The following is a 27,863-nucleotide window of genomic DNA, read 5'->3' on the forward strand; positions in this document are numbered from 1 at the left end:
TCCTTTAATATTTCCTTCACCTTACATTCCGCTTCCGTCCAGCTTTCTCCAGCTGACTCCTTGATTCCCTCGAAGATCAGGTTTTTTCGCTTGGACTGTACTTCCAAATGCTCCATTTTATCCGTTATGGCTATTAGACTCTCACAAGTTTTGTAGACATCATCCCTTGTTTCCTTGGTTTGTATTTTCTGTTCACCCATGGCTGCTTTAATCACATCCACATCTCGCTGGGTAAACTGCAAACTCGTTTTTATCTCATGTATTTCTCTGGTCATGTCGTCGAGTCTCTTGTTATTTGTCTCCATAAGTAGTTGCACAAAACCTTTGAAGTTGTCTTGTTGGCTCAACAGTGCGGTGTACATCTGCTTCTGCTGACTCAACATCTTTCATTTAGCAATTTATCTCCAACCTTCAACATCAGCTCAACAGAACCTAATGAGAAATGTCAAAGCAGAAGAAAACCTCATTGTCACCTGGAAGCTAGTTACAGGTATGAGCCTAAAGGAAACCAAAATTTGAGCCGATGCTTCTTCAAAAATCTGCTGCCATCTGGGCCTCCATCATCACTAGGCAACAGCTTCTCGTTCTTCTTGATATAACATTTATTTTAAGATTTACAAAGCTGAAACCTATTTAAATCTAGCAATGTAATTAAAAAAAACAGTTGAATCTTGATTGCTGGGGATTAGCCATTTTTATTGGTGTTTTTGATGATATATCATTATTGCAAGACTGACCACATACTGAATGTTTAATATATACTGTAATGATAGGAAAAACACAAATGTGCTTTGTCCTGTCCATGAAAATCCCCCATAATTATTCTGGAGACTACAGAGACACAGTGAGAGGTTTTCCGTCTGGTATGTGGACCTGCTGATAGAAGAAACACTACATGCTTCAACAGCATGGGCATGATATACTGTGTGTGTGAGAGAAAGGGAAAGGCATGCTGAAGTTATGGATTATATATATCTGTGTGTGCCGAGGTGTTAGCATGTAGGCGCTGTGATCTGTACAGAGCACTTATTTGTGTGTCTGTGTGGGTGCTACTGTTTGTGTCTTTGTGAAGTGCTAAATGTGCATGTGTGTGCAGGTGAAAGAAGATGTTACTTCTGATCAAGACAGCTGTCTGTACTGAGCTGCTAGTGTCTTAAGTTAGCCGTGTGTGATTGTGTTTGAGTGTGTGTCTGTGACATGAGAGAACGCAGTTGTATCTGACAAAGACACCAGTGTGTCTCCAGGTGTCGCTTGTGTGCCCAGTCAGCAGCACCTCTCATGTGACGACACTCAGATAGCAGCCTGGCCAGATCACAGCCGACATGCTGAAAGGAAGAATTGGAGACAGCCGGAGAGAGAATTGACAGTAAATGTGTGAGGAAAAAGGACTGGGATGCATACAGAGCAGGATGCAGAGGAAACATGGGTGAGATGAGAAAAGGTATCTTGGATGGGTTTGGCAAAAAAGGACAGTGAGTGAAAGAAAAAAACCAAAGTCTGAAACAGAGATAGAAAGAAACAAACACCAAAGAGAGAATCTGGAGCATTAAAAAGACCAGATAAGGAGATAAATCTGACACCCCACAATGTCCCTTAAAGTCCAAGGTTAAACTGATATACCCCATCTGGATTTAAACGGCTTAGCTCTGCTGCAAACATGTCTAGATAAACAGCGGGCTGTTACAGTGAATGGTGGGTGCACACACACCGCTGCAAGGCTGAGCTAGGACTGCACTGCGAATTAAAACATGTACTCCTAATGCTGGCATGACTCAACGGGCTGAAAGCTGAATGGAAATGGATGGGTATCCATGAAAGAGAGGTGTAACCAATGAAATTCAAACAGAGCGATATGAGGACAGAGGGTAAAAAGGTGGACTTGATGAAAGATCTGTGAATGTGCAGAGAAAGCTAATGATGGATTGATGAAAGGAGTGTGTAAATGAAAGAGAGGAAAAACCCAGCAGACAAGATGGAAATATGAGAGGAGAGCAGATAAAAGGATGTCATAGTATGGAGAGATAAATTGATAAAAAAAAGAGGGGCAAGAAAATATAAAGGAAAGGATAAGACAGGTTGAAAGAGTGGAGGGGAAAAATGAGACAGACGGAAGAATGACAGATGGATAAAAGCAAGAGTCGGGCTAACCTGAGGGCTGAAAGACAGTGGACCCTTTGAGGGTTCAAGTCCCAACAATGTGGCTTTGACCATCTGTCATGCATATTACTCAGAAGGCAGTGTGTGTGTATGTATGTATGTGGCAATCACTTCTTTGTCAATTCTTTACGGTTATTCAGTTTTGTTTGATTAGCATGTGCAAGAAAGAAAGAGTAGATGCATATGGGTGTGTGTGTTCCAAAACCAACCCCCAGCATTCACTGCAATGGCGGCTGTTTTAACACGGGGGCTACAAATCACAGCTGTAGAGTCACTAGGGGGCTTGAAGTCCTGAAAAACTATTTATCTAAATGTTCTAAACTTGGCCACACCCTTAAAAGAGTGGAAACACAGCATCTCCCCTCCCGGTTGTCCTTGAGAGGCCTTGCCTTCCCTCTGTTTTGATACAGATTTGAACCATTGTTTTACTCCATTCTGGTCAGTTCTCTTTTGTTTCTGGCATGCTGGTATATAATAAGCAATATTTGTTTGAGTTTTGATTGCGTTATAGCAACAGTGACACCCTTGTGAAGATGGGTGCATAAAGTGTTAAAATCTACTTCAGTTGCTGTAGACACGAGAGCTTCTCCTGCAAATTGCATTTTATGCTGCTTTTTTGTTCAAGTGAAGAGGTTTTTTGGAAAAGTCAGTGCCACCTTTTGTTTTATGAGTGCAGTTACACTAAATAGAGATGATGTAATTATCTGAAGCTCAGGACCCGAACTACGCCCCTGCTGTTTTCACACAATTTAAACCTACTGAAACTACCATATTTCCACTTCCGCTTTTCTTACCTACCCACCCTTCCACCTCCTTTTTTAATCTAATGTTTCCCCTCTATTCTTCTATCCCTGCTGGGGGTCTGCCAGTGGTTGTGAACAGTGTGGACCTTCTTAACCTTCCTCAAATCCGTTATGTGCACAAGTAACCAAAGCATTCCATATCCTTATAATTCCGTGTGTACATAAGGGCAGGTCCCTGTTGCGTGCTGGGCTCTGAGCACAGCCAGCCAAGATGAGCAGCAACTCATTCTGTGTAGGTGCACATGGAGCACCGGACCTGCTGCTAACATGCTATTCTGTACAGACATGGTATAACTGTACCAGAATATTAACACAAACACTTTGGCAGATTTACTCATTATAGAGCTGTTCTTATTTGTGGATTCCCATTATTCTTCAGCCCCAAATGAAATCCTAGAGATAAAGTAGTGAAATTAGCAACACCCAAGCTGTGTTATTTTCTTGTTCATTTCACTTATTAGAACAAACATGCACCAGCATGTTTCACTTATTAGAACAAACATTCGCTGTCATACAAACGCCGAGCAGAACCTGCAAAAAGAGTGATAGTTGTCTGCATTTGTCTTTACAACCTCTGTGTGAGCAGTGCTTGGAAATCGCTTTAGTGAAACAGGACCCTGGATTGAAAAAGAAGTCTGTGTTCAATTTGTCTCCAACTTGCTAAAAGACATTTAGATGAAATGGCAGCAGCAACAATAAATCCTGAGCAAATGTAGAATTAAAATGAGTTAATCCAATTTATATGGCTGTCTGCTGTACATGTCCACCCAGAGCTGTTCATACCTCCAACAAGTCACAGTCTGACATTAACACCTTGTGAAAAGCTTGTGCACTATTGGACTGATGTTGAACTTGGCCTCCTCTTTTGTGCAGCTGTCCGCCAACTGCACGCTGTGTTGTGGTGTTGAAATGACAGATGCCTTGCCAGTGCTTTATAGTAAGTCTTCCTGTTCCAACTTGAAGACGAAACATCCCTCATCACTGAAACATCCTCAACTCTGCTCATACTTTTCCACTGCATGCATTAAAAGACTACCAGGTACTACATATAATGCAGCTGGACATTCTTGCACAGAGCAGCATGCACGCTAAAAAAGCAGCACATTATTTTGTCTGTGTTTGAACATTGAAACCACTATTGTCTGATAACATGTAAAAAGGAGGTATTGCATGAAGTGTCCAGGTGTGATGAACATAAAATAATATAAGATTGATATGAGGAGAGAATGAGTGAAATGAATAGCACTGGTCTTGTTTTAGTCCTACCAGTATTACAGTATATGCAGTATGATGTACTGGTGCAGTGAAATGAAGTAAAGATAAGGAAGAAGTGAAGGGAGAGGATGAGGTGACAGAGGAATAAGACTGGATTGAAAATGGGAGGAGGAAAGATCAAAATGGGCAAAATAGAAGATAGATAGAGAAAAAGAACTGGCTGTCAGGGAAGGAGGGAGATAAGGAGAGAAAGAAATGAGGGGGAGATAATGAAATGAGGGGGAGAGGAGAGGCATGAGGATCGAGGGTAATGAGACAACACCCTGGACTGTGTTTTGATTGGCCCAGCAGGGACGATCGGTTAACAGGAACTCTGATAGGCAGCAGGGGGAGGAGAAGCCTTGAATACTGTATGTCTGTGTGTGTGTGTGTGTGTGTGTGTGTGTGTGTGTGTGTGTGTGTGTGTGTGTGTGTGTGTGTGAGAGAGAGAGAGAGAGAGAAGTTATGAAACAAAGAAAAAGAAGGATAGAGAAGATGTCATGGTTTTATCACATGATAAAAGATGTGAGCTGTCCAGGTAGAACGGCATCCAGTGGGGAGCAGTAACAGGTCATCTCTGTCAGAACAGAGCTTGTGAGCTTAAACAATGGAAACAGATGTCTGGAGGTTTGATATTAACACTTTCTAAATAACTAAGCTTAAGAGAGATCATGGGAGTGACAGCAAAATTGTGTCCTAAAAAGTTTAAAATAGAAATCTTGCTATTCTATAACACTGATACCTGCACTAATGGTGGCCTATGAGAAACTTTGTTGACATGGAAGATATGACTAGTAATGTATTTTATTTAAACTCTGAGCTGTTTTCAAAAACAAGACAGATATATAGAGAAAATCCTTTTAGCTTTTATTAATAAAACCAATTGAACCTGTTCATAATTCATATATTTTCAGTGTTTCCCTATTGCCATTGCCATACCTAAAAACCCATTTCCCAGAAAGTTGAGAATATGCTTGAAAAACATAAGTGTCCCACTTTAATTTGGTCACCAGTTTGTATGGTTAACAGGCTAGAAAATTAAAGGTTGATTTTCTGTTCCATTGAGTCGTGACTAAGATTTTAAGGCATAGATTATACTTGTCCTAAATCCATACTAAAGTATATTCAGTATGCATGAAAAACTCTAGACTGAGCTAATAATATTCACAATTCTCCCACAAATGCACAAAATAAATGGAGCAGCTGCTTAAAACAATGAACTAGTTGTTAATGGGGGGTGAAAATGAGGAAACCTCAGACCTCACAAAGACTATACCGTGAAGCTAAATGTAGGGGATGAGAGGGGAAATGACTCCTGGGAGGGATGGTTGAGCTGTGGGAGGGTGAGAGGAGGAGATGCACTGTGAGATGACTTTTGGTGCATGTGGCAGATTCCAGAAATACTTGGCACGCTGCAACAATATACAGCTGAGATCTAATGATACCCTGAGAGGTTTGTCAGAGGTCTAATGAGTCTTTGTTTGTTTGTGAGCATGTTTGTGTGTCAGAGCTCATGAAAACAAAATGTCAGAGAAACGTTTAGAGAAAGAGACTGACAGTGAGCTTTGACAGCTGCAGTATGTATTTTTTTTGTATGAATGTATTTTTGTCTGATTCTCAAGCCCACATTTACTCTTGTTTTCAGACCTGTTCTTATGTTTGTTTGTTTTTTTGTCACTGTATTGTACACTTCATTATGAAAATAACAGAAATTTAGTATTGTGGCTGTTAAATGACAAAAGGTGCCTGTTTAGAGGGAGCTGGAGACAATAACAATGCCATAGATGATATTGTGTGTTCTCCACTATTCATATCGAACAGTGCATTATGCAGTCTAACCCCTATAGACACACTGATTTAGAAAGACGACAAAGCCACACTGACACCACTCTCATATCTTTATGCAAACTGTGGAGCCAGACGCAGCAGGTGATTAGCGCAGCTTAGTGTAAATACTAGAACTTCAATGGACAAGAGGCAGGGTACACCATGGACACATAAAGACAGACATTCACATCTATATGCAATATAGAGTTGCCAAATGCCCTAATTTTGGACTTGGGACTGTTGGAGGTAGCCAGGGTACCAGCGGGAAACTGACACAGACCAAGACAGATTAATGCTGTCCTCAGTTTCATCACACTAGATCTTTCTTTTTATCTTTAATCAGAACTTCTGATTATATTCCGTTGGTCCTCGGGTGATGAAAGCACCATACAAGCTCCCAGATCATTGTGTAAGATTTGACAGACACATTGGCACATCTCAGCCCAACTAAGTGGAACACTGACAATGTAAATAAATCTCTGAATAAATTTGTGCACACATATGTTTGCACTGGGTGGGACTATGTGATGTGATAGCTGACGTCTGACATGCACAGTGAAACCAGATGTTCTTTCGTGTGTTTCCTCAGTTTGGCACGGCTGCTGTTTGTCAGCGCATGTTGGCTGGCTGCCTTTAATACACACTGGAGACAGGTGTCGTCAGTGATTATGTAGATGCACAGGGTCTTCAGACACAGGATGGAAGAGAAGGAGGAGATGGTCAAGTAGCAAAGCGTAGAGAGACTTGGCAGACAGATGGACAGGCATGAGAGATGAAACTGAATGCACAGAAGTAATGACAAGAGAGGAAAAATGACACCAGAGAGGAAGTGAAAGAAGGGTGAATCGAGTATGAGGGAGAGAGAGGTTAAACAGGTAGGTGAAGATGGATAGACAGCAGGAGAAAGAGGCTGGTGAGAGGTGGGATGCCGGTGTGATTTCCACAGTGAGCTGATGAGCTGCTGGAGTGATAACAAGCCACAGATGGACAGTGTTTGCTCAGCTTTCCCCTCCGTGTTTGTGTCTGTGTATTAGTGCATGTTTGTATGCCTGTGGTATTTATGTGCTTACATTTTTGTTGTTATTTGAGGGGGATTTGTGTATACTTATGAGGGATTTATAAGATACAAAGATTGGGTTTTTATCTCTTCAAGGAAGAAGAGAAAGAGACATCAAACAGGGATCCGACTCAGGCCTGAGTGCAATTGTGAGTTTGTGTATGTGAAGGGGAAAGTACTTGAAACAAATTTATACTCTACAAAGACAATGAAGCTAAGAAACATAAGTATTTACTCCATTTATGGATGAAAGTTCAGGAAACTGGCCATTTGAAATTGGATGAAAGTTCAGAAAATTATCATCCACAATTCTTTGTTTCCTGCCAACGATTAGTGCTGGTTTCTTTAAACCCTAAACTTAACCTAGTGTTTATTAATGTAACCACAATAGTAAACATTCTTGGTTTGACTTAAACCAAGTCTTTTCCCAATCAAAAAAGCCAAGTAGTTTTGTGTGTAAACTTAACCAAACCTTAGCCATTATAAGATCAGAAAAAGGACAGTGTGGTTTCACAGTAAACTTCTTCACTGCTTGATACCCCCTGCATTTGATTACAAATTTGCTTTTTCTCTTGTTTCTTTTTATTCTGAAATTTTTGAGAAGTGTGGTAAATCTACTATATTTCATTTAGTGGGGGTCAGATAGTTTTAGTACACCCTCAAGTAATTTGTATTTAAATACACGTGACTCATGAAACATTTGACAACTATGCTCTGACAATAATGATCTACTGAAATCTCTACTGTCAAACAAAGCAGTGTGCAGCCAACATTAAGCCCTGATGTAACACCTCCATTATCTATTAAAGGTCTCAGTACACACAGACACACTGACGCATACATGCAGAACCATATGTTCTTTCTATCACATGTACACAAATCCCCCACACACTTTCTTGGCGTTCAGAGTTGCTCTTCAGCCAGAGGTCATCTGTATATGGGGAAAGAAATGAACTTGTGGAGACAGACAATCGTCAGCTGAAGATGTACAGAGCTGCCTCCATGTTCTGCTGATAAAATGCATAATGAAAACACAGATTAGACCTTCTGACGAGTTAGTGTTGATGTTTCCTTTGTGCAAAGGTGGTTAAATTAGTTAGTGTTTATATACAGTGTGTTAAATCGCAGCTTCTATGCTTTTTATAATAAATTGCACAAACATTTTACATTAGTTTTCAAAAGCCATAATAGTGAACATATGCAAAATATGCACATGGCACATACTGTATCTCTAGCACAGTTGTAAAGCTTTTCTTTCTTTCTGCTGTCCTGGTTTTTTCCTTCTTGCCTTGACAATATATCCATCAGACATAACTACACTGTCTTGGGCTTTCTCTGCCCATCTCTTTTCCTACACAGTATTTTCTGAGTCTTACCAGCTGCCAGAGGCCACACATTTCCCTTCCTTCTCTTTCCAACTTTATCCTTCTTTCTCTGACTCCCTCTCTGCAGTAAATCTCTGATGCCTTCCTCCTTGTGGGTCTTGTTGCTCTTCTCCTGCCAGCTGCTTCCCCTTCAACAGGCCAAAGTGTTGGGTGGCCTCAACAGAGACTGGTGTTTCATCAGAGTTGCTGGTTTCGCCTGGTTTTTATTTGGCTGCTTTCAAACCTGACAAATATGTATGCAGCAGAAAGAAAACCCAACAAAATGTGCTGTTGGTGCAGTGAAGGTTTCTTCTACACTGGTAAGGAGGGAACCCTAGGGTATTTGAATATGTGTAGACTGTATGTATGTGTACGCCTGCAGGCCAAAGAGCAAACATCAATAAATTCATTTGTGCATCTAGGGTGACGCTAAGTTGATTTAACAGAACATAATAAATTCATTTGTGCATCTAGGGTGAAGCTAAGTTGATTTAATAAAACAGTCTCTAGCTGAAGGTTTTCAGAGGTGAAGACTTGGCACTTTTCTCTCTATACTGCTTTAAGTTGAATCTCTTTGAGCACTTTCAAGATGTTACCTCGGAGTCTGAGAAATGTAATGGACAGTTTTCTGATATTAGTTTAAATTCAGATTAATCTAAAACATAAGTGACTAATTAATGGAGAAAAGTAATCCTTATAGTGACTGGTGACCTGTCCAGGGTGTAGCAGATCAACTGTGTGTATGTGTGTGCGCACTTACACATGCATCTTCACGGTTTCCAGTGATGTAAAAGGCATCACTAGGAGTCCCTGTGCTTCACTGAGTCAGTACTCACTGAGTGGCGAGTGACTGAGGAAACTTTCTCACCACGCCTGTGTGGACAGAGCAAGAAACGAAGAGAAATAACAAATGTGAAGAGATGAGTGGAGACAGAAAGCTGATTCAACTGAAAGACTCTTTCATAGACATTTATCTCCTCACATACATTTCTCTGCTTGCCTTGTTACCTAGTCAGAGAGAGGAGCAAAGAGATACTGAAGAAGACACAAGACAAAAAAGGAGAGATGTCTGTGTGAGAAACTGGAAGCTGGAACACTGAGAGGATGAAAAGCAGTGGGTTAGGAGTTGTGTTTATGCATCAATACTACTGTGTGTGTGTGTGTGTGTGTGTGTATAAAGGAGAGAGAGGAGACACTTCACATCTAGCGAAACTTGAATTCAACCTAATCTACTAATCCTGCAGAGTGGCTGCATCAACCTTTTGACTTTGAAGCTGCTTTCAGATCAGAGAGCAAAGCCAGGTGCAGCCTGGCCTGTACAGACTCCACACTTACACCTTTACTTATATGGGAATGTGTGGCATGTGGATTCAAATAGTTGTGCTGAGTGTGCCATTTGGATATACTGGATGTACCTACTTTTGCTGTTTTGAGGCTCAGTGATTGATTGGTACCATAGACCTTTTCTGGTAACATCCTTTATTGTGCAGGAATGATGTGCTGATGGCAGCAACAGTGTTTCTGGAGGCAAATACAGTGGAACGACAGGCAACCTTACTGCTGGATTCCAATATGAGACATCAAAACATTGTATGACAAGAAGCTCAGGGGTGTAACACTAAAGGAGACATTTTGAAAAATATCATATTATAAAAAAATATGAGCGGATTGTTTGGGAATAGCTCAGTGAGCCAGCATGAACGTTAGCAATTGGATTGCAGCTATTGTGAATATGTTATTAGTCATACATGTGTGGTGACATTAGATCAGTCTGTTGTGAGCACAGGAGGTTAAAGACAATCCATTTCCAAGTTTTCATCATACTGTGCAAGTGCAATAATTGTTTCCTGGACACTTCTAAACTAAAAACTGCATTAGGTGGGTGGGTATTTCAGCACCAACCAGGTGCGGCTGACGCAAAGCAAAGCTGATCATCTCCACATGGGATGAGGAAATGGTCTCACATAACACTCTTAAATTCCAAGAAACCTTTGGAAGCTTTAGTTCTAAGCAAATCAGGGTAATTTGCTGTAATGATATTGTTTCTGGATATTCTGTGTCTTCTTTCTTACGGTGCATAGTTCCTCATGCATTAGATTTTTAGTCAGCTTTGTCTTGAATGTTATACTTCCTTGCTTAATGGGAAAGTCTGTGAAAATAAAACTCACTTTTATTTATCTTTGACTCTCTTCCTTCATCTCCTCCCTACCACATTCTGCTTTTATTTTCCACCTCATTGTCTTCTTTCATCTTTCCTGCGTGATTGTTTTGGATGCCATTGCTCATCCTGTTCTCTCTCTGCAGACCTGCTGTCCACCAACAGGTCATCTGTCTTCAGCGGTCATCACGGCCAGCTCTCTCTTACCGCTGTCTTCCTGGATGAGTACCGTGACCGCCTGTTCCTGGGAGGGAAAGATGTCCTATACTCTCTAATGCTGGGACCTGTCAGCAGCGAGCCCAAAGAGGTCAGCTTGCTGAACATACTGTACTACTGTAAATGCAGTCTGTTAAAGTTCAGTTATTTTTAATGTGTTCTGCCCTACTTTGATGACTGATGTATAGTAAAAGGTTGGTCACAGTTCAGCCTACACTTATCACTGCATTAGGTTTAAGTTGAAGTGATTCTGCAACTGGTTTTATTATGACTCAAGGAGATATAGGCAGGTGTAGGACTTTGTGTTTTAACAGAATTCCCCCCCCCCCCTTGCAGAACACCTGTTAAAGCACTCAGTGTCATAAATCAACCAGAAATGGGGTGACTCAAACATGAACGGCCTTTTGATTTTATGTTACTTCTACTGAAATGGTAAGAGAAAATAGCAATGAAAACTTCTCAGCAGTCAAATCTGGACCTGACTGTAGTGCTATACTCATGTCTGTTTGTATTCTCTACTTCCTCCCCCTCCTGTTGGCAAAATATCTGTACGGCCTTGTGCCCTACCATGCAGGAACACCTATAAAAACGTAGCCAGTCTTAAATCAAACCCTGTTTCAATCTACTGTACATCACCATCTCCTTGTATATAAATTTGTCATTCTGCCTTGTAAAACACAGTGGTTATGCTGTCAGATTTACAGCTTCTTTGGCTTGCTACCTGAGAGATGAATTACAGCCCAGTTCCCCTGTCATCAATCACTGAGATTCTAACTAATAGAGAGAGAAGCAGCAGATAGAAAACCATCATATTGTTACCATCATTTCAGGTGTAATGCTTAGTTTCTTCTATCTTTAAACATGCACAGCTTCAGTATCTTGGTTTAAGTAAAGATAACCAGAAATAAGTGTCATTTTAGAATCCAACCCTCACCTACAGTCAAGCTGTGGGTAGTGACTGAAAGAATAAAATTGCGAGTGCATGTGGCCGAACTGAGTTTCCTTAGCAGGGTGGCTGGACTTAGACTTGGAGACGGTGCAGAGTTCGGTCATTCAGGAAGGGCTCGGAGTAGAACTGCTGCCCCTTCACAGTGAAAGGAGCCAGTTGAGGTGGTTCTGGGCATGTCTAGCTGGTGGGAGACCCTGGGGCAGACCCAGAACATGCTGAAGAGATTGTAAATTTCATCTGGCCTGGGAATGCCTCGGAATCCCGCCAGAGGAGCTGGAAAATGTCGGACATCTGGATTACCTTGCTGAACCTGTTGCTACCACAACCCAATCTCAGATAAGCAGAAGAAAATGGATGGATGGAAGGATGGCTTACTGTTCTTCTGGTGTTAGAGTTGTTGCACCACTGAGTCATATCTTATGAGGCTTCAGAGAGTTTTATCAGGAGGCATTGACACCAGGGAAATGAACAGATTGTTTTAGTTCATCTGCAGAAAAATTGTTTTGGGAAAATATACAGCATATACTAATTATGTAGATATTACCTTCTAGCGGTAGGGTGACAAGTTTATTCTCTCTTCCATTAAACTGGTTTCCAGTAAGTACAGAACAAAAACATCTCTCTCTGAAAAAATGAAATCCCCTGGGTTCTACAACCACTTTAGCTAAGAGCAGCAGAGTTTGAGTCAGCGATTGTGTGTATCTGTACTCATAAATGATTCAGAGACACAAAATGAATGGGTGACCAGGGAATCTGAATACACAGAGAGCCAGATGTTGCCCCCTGTATTCACCCTTTAAATCTTCTTTATCCTTCTCTCACTGCTCCCGTCTTTGCTGATAATCGCACATGAGGCTTGCTGATGCTCTAGTTTGCTAGGAGTGGTTTCACATTTAATACTGTGCTTCTAACATTGTGAAATCTTATCAGTGATGTCTGTTCAATAAAACAAAGACACAACTGCCAAATACTGCCTTAACCAGCAGCGAAAGAAGGAGAAAAGAAGATTTAAAGCAACATTAGCCTTCACATAATAGATTTGCAGTCAGAGTTGCTGTGACAACCAATTTCAACGCTAAAAGGTCAGGGGTCCCGCAGCTGATCCCTGCATCACTTTACAGTATAAAACCAGAATCTTTGGATCTATCCGATATCATTTTGAAGGTTTTAAAGGAATTCTTCGACATTTGATCAAATATGCTCATTTGCTTTCTTTCCAAATGTACGTCGATGAGATCAGCATGACTGTCATGTTTGTTAATTTAACACGGACATTAGCTATGAGACAGAAGTTAAACGTGCCTACCAGCACCTTAAAACTGCAAATTGCTTTTGGAAAGAAAAAGGTGTGTATCCCAAAATGTTGAACAGTTTCTTCCCCTCATATTGGAGAGGGTTGACAATTTGTTTTCAAAACCAGAATGAAGTTGTTACTACTGTGAGATCCATCACATTAGCCTGTAGTTTTCCAGCTTAAACTCTGCCCTTGAGAATTTAAAACATTTCTTGGTATGAAAACCTACTTTGCCAACCTTTCTACTGTAAATCCAATTGTGAAGTAAAATTGGAGAGTAAAGTAAACATAAATTTAAACACACATCTTCAGTTGACAATAACTCAAATGGCATTAGATGCATTGATCCAACATTTTTCTTCCCAGTCCTTAAACAGGATCCACCACCTACTGTATCAAATCTGGGAAGTGAAACAATTTGCTTGACAATTAACCAGGAAAAACGAAAAACAATTATTCACACATATATCATTTTTCCTTGCTATGATTGGTAGCTGATGTACCATCTCTGATTACAGTATATAAAATGTGTTTTGGCCTGGGTGCGTTGTTGACACCTGCCAAAGACTTTGATGTTTCAGCATATTCAGAAAACTGGTTTATTTTGCCCAGTGTTGTGTGTTGCTGTGTCTCCTTGGGGATTTTGGAGCTTATTTAGTATAATGTAATTCTAGAGTGGTCCCTTTGGCCTCAAAAGAATATAATTTAAAAAATAACATGGTAATAAAAGCAGACCTGGTGAAAGTTAAACCCGAGTTAGTTTTAAGACTGAAGAGTCCAAAGGTCCTTACAACATTTCAGCCAGATATTTAAATTCAAGCCTTGTTTCATCCTGATTCAGTCAAAAATACACTCGTCACATTTCATAATTTCATCCTTCTACCACATTTTGCTTTGGCTCCGCAGTACTGAACTGAAGAAAAAAAAAAAAGATGGTTTTATGCATAAATTGCAGCCGAGTTGACCAAAATGAAAAACCATCTGCTTACTGTAGCTACATCGATGCACATGTTGTACAGTAGAGCAGCTCAAGTGACAGCAGCGTTTCTGTTTTTTGAGTGAGCTACAGATTCAGTGTTTGTAAAATGTAAAGTATACTGGATCTATTCCAGATTGTTTAGCAGTTGTCACATATAGACAATGGCATTTGATGATTTTTGGCTTACCTCTCAAGCATTGTGTTTGGAGCCATGACACCTTTGAAGGTCCAGTTTATTCACCGGGGCGGTTAAAAGACTTGCTAAAAGAATGACCAGTTTCAGTTTAAAGTTCAAGTGCAACCTGTGTGTGTGACTGGCCATCTTGTCTCGTCTGTTTCCAGCTCTGAATAGAGTCTTTTGCAGTTAAAACAAACACTGGTCCAAGTTCAAAATGAAATAAATCACAAATGTGAATAATGTTTGAGGGTGGATTACATATTAAAGCACACTTTGAAGAGGCACAGTCACAGTGATGAAGTGTTGAGAAACGGTTCAACAGAGGCGGAGTCATGGATAGCTGATGGAGGTCAGCCATATTTCCTGTGCACAGTGGGACTCTTGGATGATGGGTGGGATATTGCAGCACACTGAGAGATTACTGCCAACTAGGTTTTAGGAGGGGCCTGATTTCACAGTATATCAGTATCAGCCAGGCATGCTATCAGGCTGCTGGAGGTGTGTGTGAGCCAGGCCCGCATGCAAATCAGTCCAGGTTCAGGCCAAAGAAACTAGTCTAGAGATCTAAACCACTTCAAGCCTAGTTTAGAATTGGACTCCCACAATTGCAAGCCAGTGTTTTGTTAGACACATTAGAAAGACCTTCCAGTCAGATAGTGAGATGATGGAGCTGTCTCAAAAGTCAAAAGGCGACAGCTAGAAGCTAGGTATATAGCACAAATGTGAAAATAAGGGGTGACAGCCAACCAGGCTCTCACAAACGGTAACAAAATCCATCTTTCAAAATTTAAAACTCACAAATACTATGTTTTATCTTGTTTACTTTGCACAAACTGAAATGTAATATTACCCTTGGATGGGGGTTATATGTGCAGGAGTCTTGGCTGGTTGTCTGGCAATTGGTCCCATAGAATAAACAAATAAGATTCAATAAGCAAAGTTATCCAATTGCTGGCAATAGTATCAATCTCATCAAACTGTAGAAAGTGAATAAGTGTTTTTCTCAGACTTCTTATAAACTTTTTGTTCTGCAGTCTCTCAGGTATGATTATTGTACTTCGGGTATTGCAAAGGTTTCTCACAAATATTTCTAATATTATAATAATTGTATACAAAGTGATTTCTAACAGTCAAGCAGGAATACAGTGCCATAGGTTTTCATGGTTCTTATTTAATTTTTCAAATGAGGTGCAACAATGTGTTCTTATTGTTTTTCCCCTCTTATGACAATTAAAAAATCACATAGAAAACAGCAAATGTTTAGTAGCACATCTGTCAGTATGTAGTAAAAGTAGCTAAAGAATTTATTATTGGTATCTTTCCATTCCTTTTTCTCCTCCTTTACATACAGCAGGTTGTATCCCAAATAAAATGTATAAGGTATACGTAATTTACTCTCTCATGAAGACGCCTTCTAGGTTGATTTATATCCTACTGATAGTTTTTATTTATGTTTTATGGACAGAACTAAGCTTAACTCCAGGGATTATTTGGCAGAGGTTTTGCAGTCCACTGTATTAAGATATCATATTAGAGTGGTAATAATTAAAGCAGTTCCAGACTCTTCAAGGTCTTGTCTTTTATTCATACATGACTTTAAATTAAAACAATGACATGAAAGCCAGGTTTCGGGAAGTCTGATTTACAGAGAGCCCACCAATGCTGGCGGTGATGACTGGAGACTTATGATGGAGAAGATAGACCGTCTCAGAGTTTTGCAGACAATATGAAATTCTGAGTGTGATGAGCAAACAAAGAGACTACGGTTCAGTTTTGAGTCAGGAAACCAGCATTCACTCATCTGTTCAAATTAATATACACTGTTTCTCTATATTTGTTTCTATCACTTTATTACTTCCAATTCATACACACATTTAATGTAGCTAACACACAGACCACCCTGTCACACACATGCTGCCTTCGCACACTGAATCAAACATAGTAATGTAAGTCAGAACCATTTCTTTTCCTCTCTGGCTTCTATTTTTTCTGTTAGCCAAAACAAAGTTGGATCAGACAAAGACCTATTGTCTCAGAGAAACCCTCTGGTAGTCTGCACAAAGCTACAGTGTTACACATGTTATTGGAGCTCACTACTGAAGCAGCTTCATTGGCAATTGGATTTCATTTTTCATTTGCAGAAAGCAGTGTGAAAACTAGCTTCATTGTTTCAGGTCCCAGTTATATTTCATGCTTTGCAGGCATACTGTGAGAACCTGAGCTGATAATTGAAGAGAGTTTTATTTATTTATATTTTCTTTTCTTTTTTCAAAGCTCTAGATGCTCTTGTAAAGATAATCTGAAGCACTGGTTACCTTTCTGGATTGCTGATATTTAATAAAAAAGAAGTAGCGTATTCTTCTGACGGGATGGTATGTCATCCTTAATAACAATAAGACAATTTATTCAAAAGATTTAAAGTTCATGTTGGCTACCTAACCTTTTTTGAAAAGAGGTTGTTCATCAAAATGATCAGAATTTTTTTTCCTCTTTTACTTATAGTGAAGATTGCTGCTGGCATGGGCTTCTGCTGTTGTTGTTGCTGATGATAAATGTCTATGTTTCAATCAAGGTTTCAGTTTCACAAGCCAAAATTTCAGCTCCGAAACTCTTCGGCTTCTCATTCTAAAATCATCAGGTGTGGGAGGATCTGCTCTACTCAGTTTGCTTCTAATTGCCATAAGGTTAAAATTGCAGAGAAAATAATTCATATTTAGTGACGCGTACACTGATAATGATGTTGTGGTTGCATTAATAGAGACATATAAAGCCTGTGCAACTCCCACAAACTAATTATATTTTGCAATATGGCTGAAAAAGGGTGTTTGTTTACATTACTTGTAACTTACTCTTCCCTTCTTTCTCTGTCCCTCCATCATCTTCTTTTCCTTCATAGATCTATTGGCCCCCATTACCTGGCAACAGAGAGGACTGCATTGAAAAAGGGAAGGAACAGGTAAGCGAGTAACAGTTAATTCCTGCTTGTTTTATCACATTTCTATTAAAAGATGGTCTTTGGTAGATAAGGGTCAGCCACGGAAAGCTCAGTCACTTCAGCCACTTGTTTCAGCAAGTTGAAACATTTGCTCAAGGACCCGTCGTGGCCTCAACTGATGGAACTATATAGCAAGACTGAATCTTTCTGTGAATCTCTTCTTGTAAAATTTCCTCTTAATTCGGTCTGAACACGCGTAGAGATACCTTTTCTCTTCCCGGTATGAATGAATCTGTTCTGATAGTTCTTATACCCTGCCCTGCTTCACCTGTCCTCTAGTTGACCTCGAGTTTCCATTATTCAGAGATCACCTGACCCAGACATGTGCCTACCAAACTGCTTTTCATTCCCTACAAGCCTTGCAATAAACAGCCCATACAGTTAGAGGCCTGTTTCAGCCAGTCTTTCCATGACTGTTTACTGTATGTTGCTTTGCTGCTGTACAGTAGCCTTCAAGACTTGTTTGCTGAATACCTGTAACCATGTCTGGTACCAGTGTCATGTCTGCTTGCTGACCTTTGAATGTGTTTGCCTGCTGTGACTGCCTGTCCATTGTGTAAACCTTTTATTGTACCAGTTGAGTTTCATGTCTGCATTTGGATTGTTAATGCTCTTTCCAGCAACATGATCTGAGACAGTACAATGTGACCAAATGAACATTTCTTTATACATCAATGAATGGACTGAGTTGACCTAAGCTTTGGGTCTTCCAAACCCTGGCTTGGCAAGTTGGTCTTTGGGCTTTCAAATATTTTGTCTGCCCACCAGCTGAATCCTGTGCTCAAGTCATTCTCTCCTTGCTTTTATTCTCAGTGTATCTTCCAATTTCTTATTTGGTTTTTGCAGTGCTAATTTATGTAAACACATTAGCTTAGTAAACTCTCTAATAAAGTCTACAGCAGCACTGTCAAAATAATTTAAAAATGATCACAATAGCAAAGTTGCCATGAATAAGGTGAACAGCCTTAGTTTTTTTTTCTTAATAGAGAGAGGGCATGCATATAGAAAAACTGACAGCCCTGAAGCACTGTAGGAAGGCAAGAGTGAAAATGCAGAGGGAATTAAAAAAACAGAAATCAATAGGGAGAAGAATATTACATGCAGCAGGAGAAGGGATTATGAAGAAATAGAAAACCACAAAGGCCATACAGTTATGGCCATACAATATGAAATAATGTCAGCTAATTTCAGCTTTAAACTATAATTATCACATTGTGGATGTTATGCCTCTGGCAGCCAGTCAGATTCATGAGAATGGGACAGATGTGAGGGGTATGCGTGCGCTACTGTACTGTCCAGGAGTAGGTATTATTAGACAGGCCTTAAAACAGGCTGCCTGTAACTTTACCTAACTTGTACAAAAGCATTCAGAAAGAGTTTCTGTGTGTGTGAAGTAGTATGAGTAACAGATTGAGATGTTTGTCTTTTATTGTGAAACTACGCAGACAGCGTTCTGCATTCCTTCATGCCATGAGAGGTTTTGTTATCAAATTAGATGGATTAGTGCTGTATCCTATGGCATCTACAACACAAAAGGCACACACGCCAAACTCCCTCACATGTGGACACATATGTTCTACCTCATATGCCAGCTGTCTTCGTTTGATAAACATAACTGAGTTTGACAAAATGTGGTAGAGGGTGAAAGGTGAAAGGTCTTCACACTGTTTTGGTGGATATGGACTTTTCTGCAAGTATGTGTGTCTTTGGTGATTTGGGGAAAGATGAGATAAAGAAAATTCTATGCCACAGAAAGAAGGTAAGAAGAAAAATTAATATTAACCAGTCAGTTAAAACAATGGCAACAAAAATCTGCAATTTACCAAAACCTCCCATAGGTGTTCAACTGAGTTGAGACCTGGTGACTGTGAAGGTCATAGCATACGATTCATATCATTTCCATACTCATCAAACCATTCAGTGACCCCTTGTGCCCTGTTGATGAGGGCTCTGTCATCATGGAAGAGAGACCACTCCCATCGGGGTACAAAGGTTTCTATATAAGGTGATCACTCAGAACAACTTTGTGTTGATTGCAGTGACACCTGCCTCTAAGAGAGCAAGTGGACCCACACCGTGCCAGCATGAGCATGTGTTTGTCCACTCATTTATTCAGGTTTTTTTAGTTTTAATTTGTCATCATCTGTTTAATGAAGGTCTTTTACCAACAACTGTCTACCACTTAAAAGGTGTTTTTACTGATAGTGTCTCCTCCCAGAGTCACAACCTCATGACCTTCACCATCATTTATTACAGCTCAGGAAAATAAACATCAGGTGGGGGCACTTAGTGACTTCAGACAGATGCGTTCTGCTTCGCCCTGGCTGTTAACACATTTGCTGCTTCACCTATCTTCAGTTGTACTTCCTCTCTAAGGGGCTAAAATTGTGACACATTATAAGACAATTCTGAGGTGAAACAGAAGTTTTGTGAAAACTGGGCAGTATAGTAAATTGGGCATTGTGATTGTTTATGGTAGTTTTACATGGGTCACTAATACTGCTGTGATCAATTTCACTGTGTGTGTGTGTGTTTAAGTGTGAGTATAGTAGAACAAGAGGCCATCTTGTCTAGGAAATCAACCAGGATTTAGCTAAACATTTCTGTACTGCGGCAAAATAAACTTAATGCATTGTGTTTTTGTTTTTAATATTAATGAGAAAAAGATGATGCAGTGGCCAGAAACCTTGAAACCAATTGTGACTGTTTTTGTTGTTAAATGTTGGGTTTAGCTCTTAAGTTTCCCAAGAAGCCAAGTAGATGACTACAGTTTTCTATTATGAAATGAGTATTCAATTGGTTACATGTTTGAGGAGTTGGCTAATATTTAGAAAATCATCTTGCATACTTTTCTTTGCTTTTTGCCATGAATGACATGGCTCCAGCGCTGTGTGGAAATCAATCAGTCAAGTGTCCTTCAAACAAACTGGTTTCTTTAGTGAATCAACTGCTCCTGAGACTAAAGTTTTATACAAGTAGATTCATCAGTCTGCTCAACTTTGAATTACCTTCATGATGTGTGTGTCTGTGACTTTGTTTGTGTATAAGTTCCTACTCGTATAGTCCTGTACGTGTACAGATTTGTGTGTGTGGGTGTGTGTGTGTGTGTGTGTGTGTGTGTTTGAATAGGTTGGTCCTCATTTCCTGTTGGTAATATAGAACCTGACTTCTCTCCACTGAAAATTGGCTGTTTACACTGGAAACCACTCTCCATGTCCAAGCTTGCCTCTCCCTGCACCATCAGTCATAATTAGTGCTGCCCAAGTAATAAATTATTCATTGAAAAGGTAATTACATGACTTCACTAATTACTCATCAGCAAAGGTAATGTGTTAGCTGCTAGTTTAGCCTCTGTGACTACACACAACTCGTCAGAAGTCCCAGTCTCAGATGCGCAGTTCAATTCAGAATAAAACTAGATGTCTCCTGAAAGCATGCTCATTCACAGCTAATGGTAGCAAGCCAGCTTAGAAAACACACAAGTGACATTTCTCCTGTTTTGGTGGAGACTAACCTCAACAGTATTGATATTACACTGCGCTTCATGGAGAGTGCTAATAAAATGGCTGTGACCCTGAAATTAAGCCTAATTTCCTGTTAAGTAAAACAGGGCACGCCTAGTACAACTCGTCTTTAAACAAAAACTTTTAGCAAAATGGAAGAGACGTGAATGTACCTTGCATTTCATCACTGCATTATTTTGATGGCAACTTACAAACCCCTTTACATTTCCTGAAGCATCAACAATGTGCTTGTGACAAAGAATTGGAAATATTTTTCAGCACCAGGACAAACTTGGAGCCTCAACCTTGAGCACATTTCTTCAGTGCATCTACATGGAACATTTTAATTATGAATGTATCATAGCCAAATTGTGACTATGTATTATAGTCACTGTAAACAAATCAAACCCTGATTAAAAGGGTCCTGTTACTGTACTGTGTCCTGTTACTGCTCATGCTTCTCAAGATAAACACTGTTTCTTTTTGTCATGGAGAGGACATTTGTCTCCATTGCTGCTTTCTGGAGTCATTTCATCTGCTTCTTTGGCCAGAGTTTCTCTCTCTGTATACTGAAAAACATAGACATGTGAGAAGTATCTGTGGATGTGTCATTCATGTGGTCAGATGCCAAGTAAAGGTCTAATTAATCCACTGGAAAAGAGGGTTCTTCAGCAAGTTGTATACTGGTTTAACCTTTGGTGGACATGACACAAGTGATTTTGCTTTTGTAGTTACATCATCTGTCACTGAACTTTTACATGTGCATCATGTATCACTTACTGTATATTGCACATTGTAAGGGCTTGGAGAGTCTACCAGAGGTCCTGGCAATGTTCTTGCTTGTTTATGTTAATGATGCATATATCCCAGAGCAAATGTAGCAATAATTAGATTTTTAAAATGATATGCATACCTTTTTTGTACACCCAAGACACACCACTGTGGTTTTTGTGACCAGCTTCAAAGTTTGATCTGTGTGGATGGACCGCAGGGTGTTGCTGGGAAAGAGTATTTGTGGTTCTTTGTAATGAAAGTTTAATAAATAGACAATGTTTGATTATGTAATTAAAGTTTAATAAATAGACAATGTTTGATTTTTGTCCAACAAACAGCTCTGGCCCTGGCTATTTATACAGTGATTTAAGTCTCTCCATTTTCAACACTAGCTCAATATTTAAGACTACTCCCTGAGATCACCCAGATTTAGTAATAAAACCACTTCAATGACACTTAACCTCAAACAAGACCACACATATATGTGTAAAATCCCAAATCCCAGGGTGGGAGAGCAGAGACATATTTTCTCTTTTCAACATTTCATTGCAGTCCTGCTCTCCAAGACTCCAAGATGTCTCCCTGAGTAGAGGAACACAGAGACAGATTTCGATTCACTCTGTCTGTAGGCTTTTCTAGACTACATTTATTTTCCTTTGAGGACACAGAGACATGATGTTTAATCCAGTCTTAAATTTTTCCTCCTTAGAAGATGATTCCAGTTGGCTGGAGATGCAGTCTACACTGGTAAAACCAGTTGGAAACAACTGCATCCGGTTTACTTCAGCAGAAATATACTGTGTACACTGACCAATTATTAGTGCATTTAGATTTACTAAAAACATTCTTAATGCAAATGTGTTTCCGCTTAGTTTATTACAGGCCTGGTTGTTTGGTGGAGAAATAAGGCAGGTGGGCGATGGTGTAAACTATTTGTCATAGTGCAGGGACATGGTTTACATCAGGTCTGCATGACCATAAAGAACTCGAGGAAATGATAAACATTGGCTGAGTATCTGAGAGGGACAGGGGCCACACACAAACACAAAATGACGGATTTACTAGACGCCTTGACATACATGCGCATGCTCATAGGGTAGTGTACAAAAAGACATGTACACAGGCGAGATGCAAATACAAAAAAGGCAAAAAAGAAGCCCTAGCCTTAGATCTATTTAAACTAATGGCATTCAGTGTTTGCACATAAACACACATCTTTTGAAGACGCACTCCAGATGCTCACTGTGCAGATATGAGTTTGACATTATTAACTTGAGAGAATGATGCTCAGATGATTCCTTCCTTCACAGCTGACACACATTTCATCAGCTGCTGTTGTTACAGACAGTAAGAAGGAAGTTCTTATGCCCTCCACTGCCTCTGGACCTCTGTGTACTACAGAAATGGCTTGATACTATGTTTAAGTATATGTTTATGACCTTTTACAGTTGTCTACTTGAATCTCTATTTTGCTTCCTTCAGTTGTATGAAGTCACAGTTTGAGTGCCAACTGAAACAGTTCTTCTTTCTGAGTCACCATTTTTCTCTATTTCTACATTTAATGCATCTCTCTTTCTCATTGCAGAAGTAATATTTATACTTGTCCTTGGTCTTTTTGTTATCTACATGAAAGGTACATTTTATTTAAAAGCTTAAAAATGACGTTTTACTAAACGTCTTGACAACATTCCTTTGATCTGAATGTGGTGAAACATGTTCCATAGCATCAGCACGTGACTTTGGCTTAAATACAAAAATTAGAGATACAAATCCTGTGTGAGAATATCACATTTCATCGAATGAATCTCTTTTCTTGTCCCTCATTACAAACATGTGGGATCAATAAGCACAGATGAGAAATTATTTTAGTTCTCTTAAATATCCTGAAAGTAAACTTATCTTCATTTGGATGACAGTTACTGATATGATATGATTTATGTAAGAGCTCTTCCCAGTTGTGTGTGTGTGTGTGTGTGTGTGTGTGTGTGTAGCCCAGTGTGTGTGTTCAGTAATGTTTACAATCTGTACCTCAGCAGAAGATCCTTGCTATAGCATAAAAAAATGATAAATACATTTTTTTTCTTTTTTATTCATGATTCATAGCCAAATTAAGTGCTTTTGTGTCTTCACAAAATGATGCAAGGACACCCCAGGTTCACTGTGACACTGATGGTAGAGAGATAAACCACTTTGTATTCAACTGAACATCACAAAACCTTTCACACAACACATGTTGGGGTCCTTGCTGTACTCTGCCTCTCACCCAGTGTCAGTCGGGATTGGTTCCAGTGACTTCGCAACCCTCAAGGATAAGGAGCTATAGATAATGGATGGATGACATACTTACTATTCACATTTCTTTGAGATACAAGTTTTTACTCTCTATATGTTTCTGTGTTTCACAGATGGAATGCGCCAACTTTGTTCGCCTCCTGCAACCGTACAACCGCACCCACCTCCTGGCCTGTGGCACCGGTGCTTTCCAGCCCATGTGTGCCTTCATCTATGTGGGGCACAGAGGGGAGTTAAACTTGTGTGTGTGTGTGTGTGTGTGTCTGTGTGGGCTTGGCAAGGCAGCTGCTGGAGAGAACTAGAGCTGCTCTTCTGCACTGTGAGACCCTCTATACATCTTTTCAGCTGAGTAGGCCGGCTCTTTATAGCCACTCAACTCTGTGAGACCCTATGCATACTCACACTTTGAACCATTCAAAAGACAAGAATCTGTGAATAATGGAGCTGTTAAGACAGACTCATAGCTTGCTCGTTCCCAAGCAGTCCAGCAGATCACAGTCCAGTGTGCCGCCCTGCCTGGCCCAGCAGGAGGGGGTCACTCTGGGCACAAGGACAGAGGAAAGCTGGATGTTGGCAAAGATCTAAGGAAGGGAAATGAGACAGTAGGGTGGGAGCACAAAGGGGGGCTTGTGTGGCCTGTGTGTGCATATAAAGTTCAGGAGGTGCATGAGCAGCATTTTTCTTAGCTTTTTCTGCGGATGGAGATCCTTATCACAGTATGTGTTCTCCTTGGCGGTGCCATTTTCTGCATTCCAGTCTGTCACCCTCAACATGGTTTGTGGACTTTGAGGTTGAAAAGAACATCACACATCTTAGTTTGCTCATACCAAATAACTTACCCCAGTAATGATACACAGTGGTTTGCATGGCTGGTGACAAGGAAAACGAAATCTGGAGATTTAAAAATGTCAGTGTAGTCCTGTAAGAGTGATACTACATTTTAGTATAGACCAAACATGTTTTGAAAAGTAGGTCATCTGTTTTAATCCCCAGACCTACTGGGAACACCGGACTTGCTGTCCAGAAAGTTTTTAACTAAGCTGGCCTGGCTTTGGTTGGCTTTGAACTAAACAATTGTTGGCAACCAATCAAACCCTATGCGTATTTGTGCTGTGCTGCAGTGATTCCGCTAGCGAAACTAAATGGGAAGCAAAGGAAACGTTTTGAAATTCAAGTGTACTGTAATGTAGCGATGGTCTAACACAGTGCTTTTCACTAGCAAATGCCAGAACATACAGTAAAAAAGGACTAGAATGACGTGCACAATTTGAAGCAGATTGCTCAGATCATCCAAAACCTTCATAAACCTTCTTGTATGTAGTTGAAAGTTTGGAGTTAAAATGTGTAAAACCTTCTGTTATTGACATGTTTATAATGGTGAAGGTAGTGCAGCTCTCCTCATTTGTGTAATTTGTCCCTGGGAATAAGATGGTGTGCATGTGTGTGTGTGTATCCGTGCATTCCAAGGTGTGTATGATGTGAATGAACAGAGTGGCCATTTGTATAGTTTTGTGTGTATATCTTATCTCTATGTGTGTTACATTTTGAACCTTCTCAGTTATCCTAACTGATCTAAGATATCAGCTGTCATCCTGCTTGTGTGTGTGTTCTTACGCCATGTCTTTACAGGTAATTAGTGTGTCTCTCCAGATGGACGACACCACAGGGATCCTGTCCATTTATTTAACCAATCGTTAACTGGTGGAGAACACACACTCGTCTGTTTCTCTGACCTCTCAAGGGAACCGTGGACATGAACCCTTGGACTGGGCTGTGGGTGGGATCACCTTTGACCTCTTAGGTGTTTCATCTCAGTTCTTGGCAGACATACACATACTTTGTGTATGCACATACTCTGTCTCTCTCTTTCTGTCTCAGTCTCAGTCTCTTTCAGTGGCCATTACACAAATTTTACACAAAACCTATGCCTGTATCATAAACTACAATGTGAATTTAGGTTTACATCACCTGGGTTGAAATGAAGAAATAAGCTCTTCTACTCTCTGTGTTTTTCACTAAATTTGCCAGTGTTGGACAAACTGTTGTTCTCCAGAGTTGGCTTACCCTAATTATATTTCATGGCTTCATGGCACACCAACCAACTCATGATGGCAAAGGCAGCAGCGGTTTTCATATTTCTGGGAGGTTGTTGAGAACAAAGATGTTTCAGGCAACATTTCAGAACCATCAAAATTACTTTAAAATTGTTAGGCAAACCAGATTGAATTTCAACTGGATTTCATTCCTGGAAAAACGTTTCTTTGATTGTGAAAACAATATTTAGATCAATTCACACCACATGGAGTTGATCTTAAATATGGACCAATATTCTGTTTTGAATCTGTGTGTCCTCGTGCCCTCTGTCTCTCTCTCTCTCACACATACACACACACTCACAAACTGGAGCTCTCATGATGAGTGACATAGCCGTCTGAGCAGTGTCATTCATAGATGGGAAAATAAACCACCATGTTGCAGTGATGACATGCAGAGGACATACACCCACAGTCAAACAAAGCAAATGACGCAAACCTAAACACAAATCTGCAGTGATACAGACAGAAAACACACTAACGCGATGAAAGACACACATTCGAACACATACAAATATATGAAAAAGTGTAGAAAGACACAGATCAATAAATACATACAGGGAAGCTACAGTTTTATGTACATAGCAACAACCGACAGAACTGAAAGCAGATGTTGAAAGCACACAAACTGGAGCTGCACTGTAAATGGAAGCAGTTCAGATACCTTCAGTTTAGCTTTTTTGTACTCAGAGTAACATGCTGAGTGACTCATTCCTCTCAAGCCTCCGTTGAAACCTCTGTGAGTACTACATGCAGTCTAGAGGGAGCAAAGCTCTTCAGTAAGGCCTGTAGTGCAGCAATAATGTGTTGAGAGGAATTGACTGAAAAGATTTAACGCATAATTAAAAATTAATTGCTCATCAATCACACTCTTATTTGGCCATGTATGTTGCGTTTGGATCAGAGCACTACAAACGGAAGATAGATGAAGCCTCTTACAGGTTTATTTTACTACTTCACCTTTTTCAGTTATTTTCACGTAATTTCTATTCCTATTACTCGACATTGCCTATCAGATTTCGTCTGTAATTATCACCACACGTCTTAATCTGGTCATGTCTTTCTGCCTCCCACACTTTTGTGTATGTGTCTCACACACCCTTTCTGTCTTTCAGGAGAAAGACAGAAATAGACAGATGAGAATAGGGTCAAAACAAGTAGGGGGAAAAAAACCAAAGTAGAAAATGAAGATTAATGAAAGGCAAAGAGATTCCCATTCTCCTTTTAGAATGTGAGAGAAGGAGCCCAGTCGTCGTCTGACTGGTCATGAAGAAAGGGCCAAGTACAAGTAAGTGAAATGAGGGTTATTGGGTGATCAAGGTGCCATTAAATACTGCAGACCTTTAGGCATTTACCAGTTTTACTACTAGATAAAATGTGTAGCTAACCTTTATCCAGATGTAAATAATTAAATGTGAACAATGGGAAAAGATTTTTAAAGGTCAAAGATAGGAGTCCAGACAGATCATTCAAAGGGCAGTGCTGCTTCATTTTTGCTGTATTTTATACACTCATGTAGCATAAAACTCCACTTTATCAAAACACTAACATCAAGGGAGGACAAGAGGGGATGAAGATGGAGGAGATAAGAGGCTGGAAGGAGCAAGAAGTAGCAAAGGTGGACGTCCACTCAGTAGACGGAGGACTGGAGGTAGAGCAGGGAGGGAAGTAGCAGCCAAGAAGCTGCTGTGATGTATGGGAGGTCTCATCTTTCTCTCTTCTGTCTGTTTCTCCCTGTCTGTCATCACGAAGACAGAAAGACAAGTAGGATCTATAAATGCACCAATGTCTCCAACTCTGTCAAAGAAAATTTTGCATGAGATGCATCCTTTACTTTATGTCTGCTGTCTTAAAAGAAAGATAAACTGGTATTTGTGGCTCTCCAGCACTGGATTTCTCCCTATATTACTAAATATGGATATAAAATAGTAGATCTGGAAAGACGCTCTTTGATTCGGTAACAGAGTTCG

General features: G+C 40.1%; 1 protein-coding gene across 2 annotated transcripts in view; it reads left to right on the plus strand.

Annotated features, from left to right (window-relative positions):
- Positions 1-27,863, plus strand: part of sema3bl (sema domain, immunoglobulin domain (Ig), short basic domain, secreted, (semaphorin) 3bl) — a 53,602-nt gene that overhangs the window by 8,313 nt on the left and 17,426 nt on the right. For both annotated transcript variants that reach the window (XM_020618232.1, XM_020618223.1), the window contains exons 2-4: positions 10,767-10,927; positions 17,133-17,192; positions 23,914-24,033. In XM_020618232.1, coding sequence (XP_020473888.1) covers positions 10,767-10,927; positions 17,133-17,192; positions 23,914-24,033 — 341 coding nt within the window. The remainder of the gene's footprint in view (positions 1-10,766; positions 10,928-17,132; positions 17,193-23,913; positions 24,034-27,863) is intronic.

The sequence above is a fragment of the Monopterus albus genome, unplaced genomic scaffold, assembly GCF_001952655.1.
Source record: "Monopterus albus unplaced genomic scaffold, M_albus_1.0 scaffold6.1, whole genome shotgun sequence".
NCBI lineage: Eukaryota > Metazoa > Chordata > Actinopteri > Synbranchiformes > Synbranchidae > Monopterus > Monopterus albus.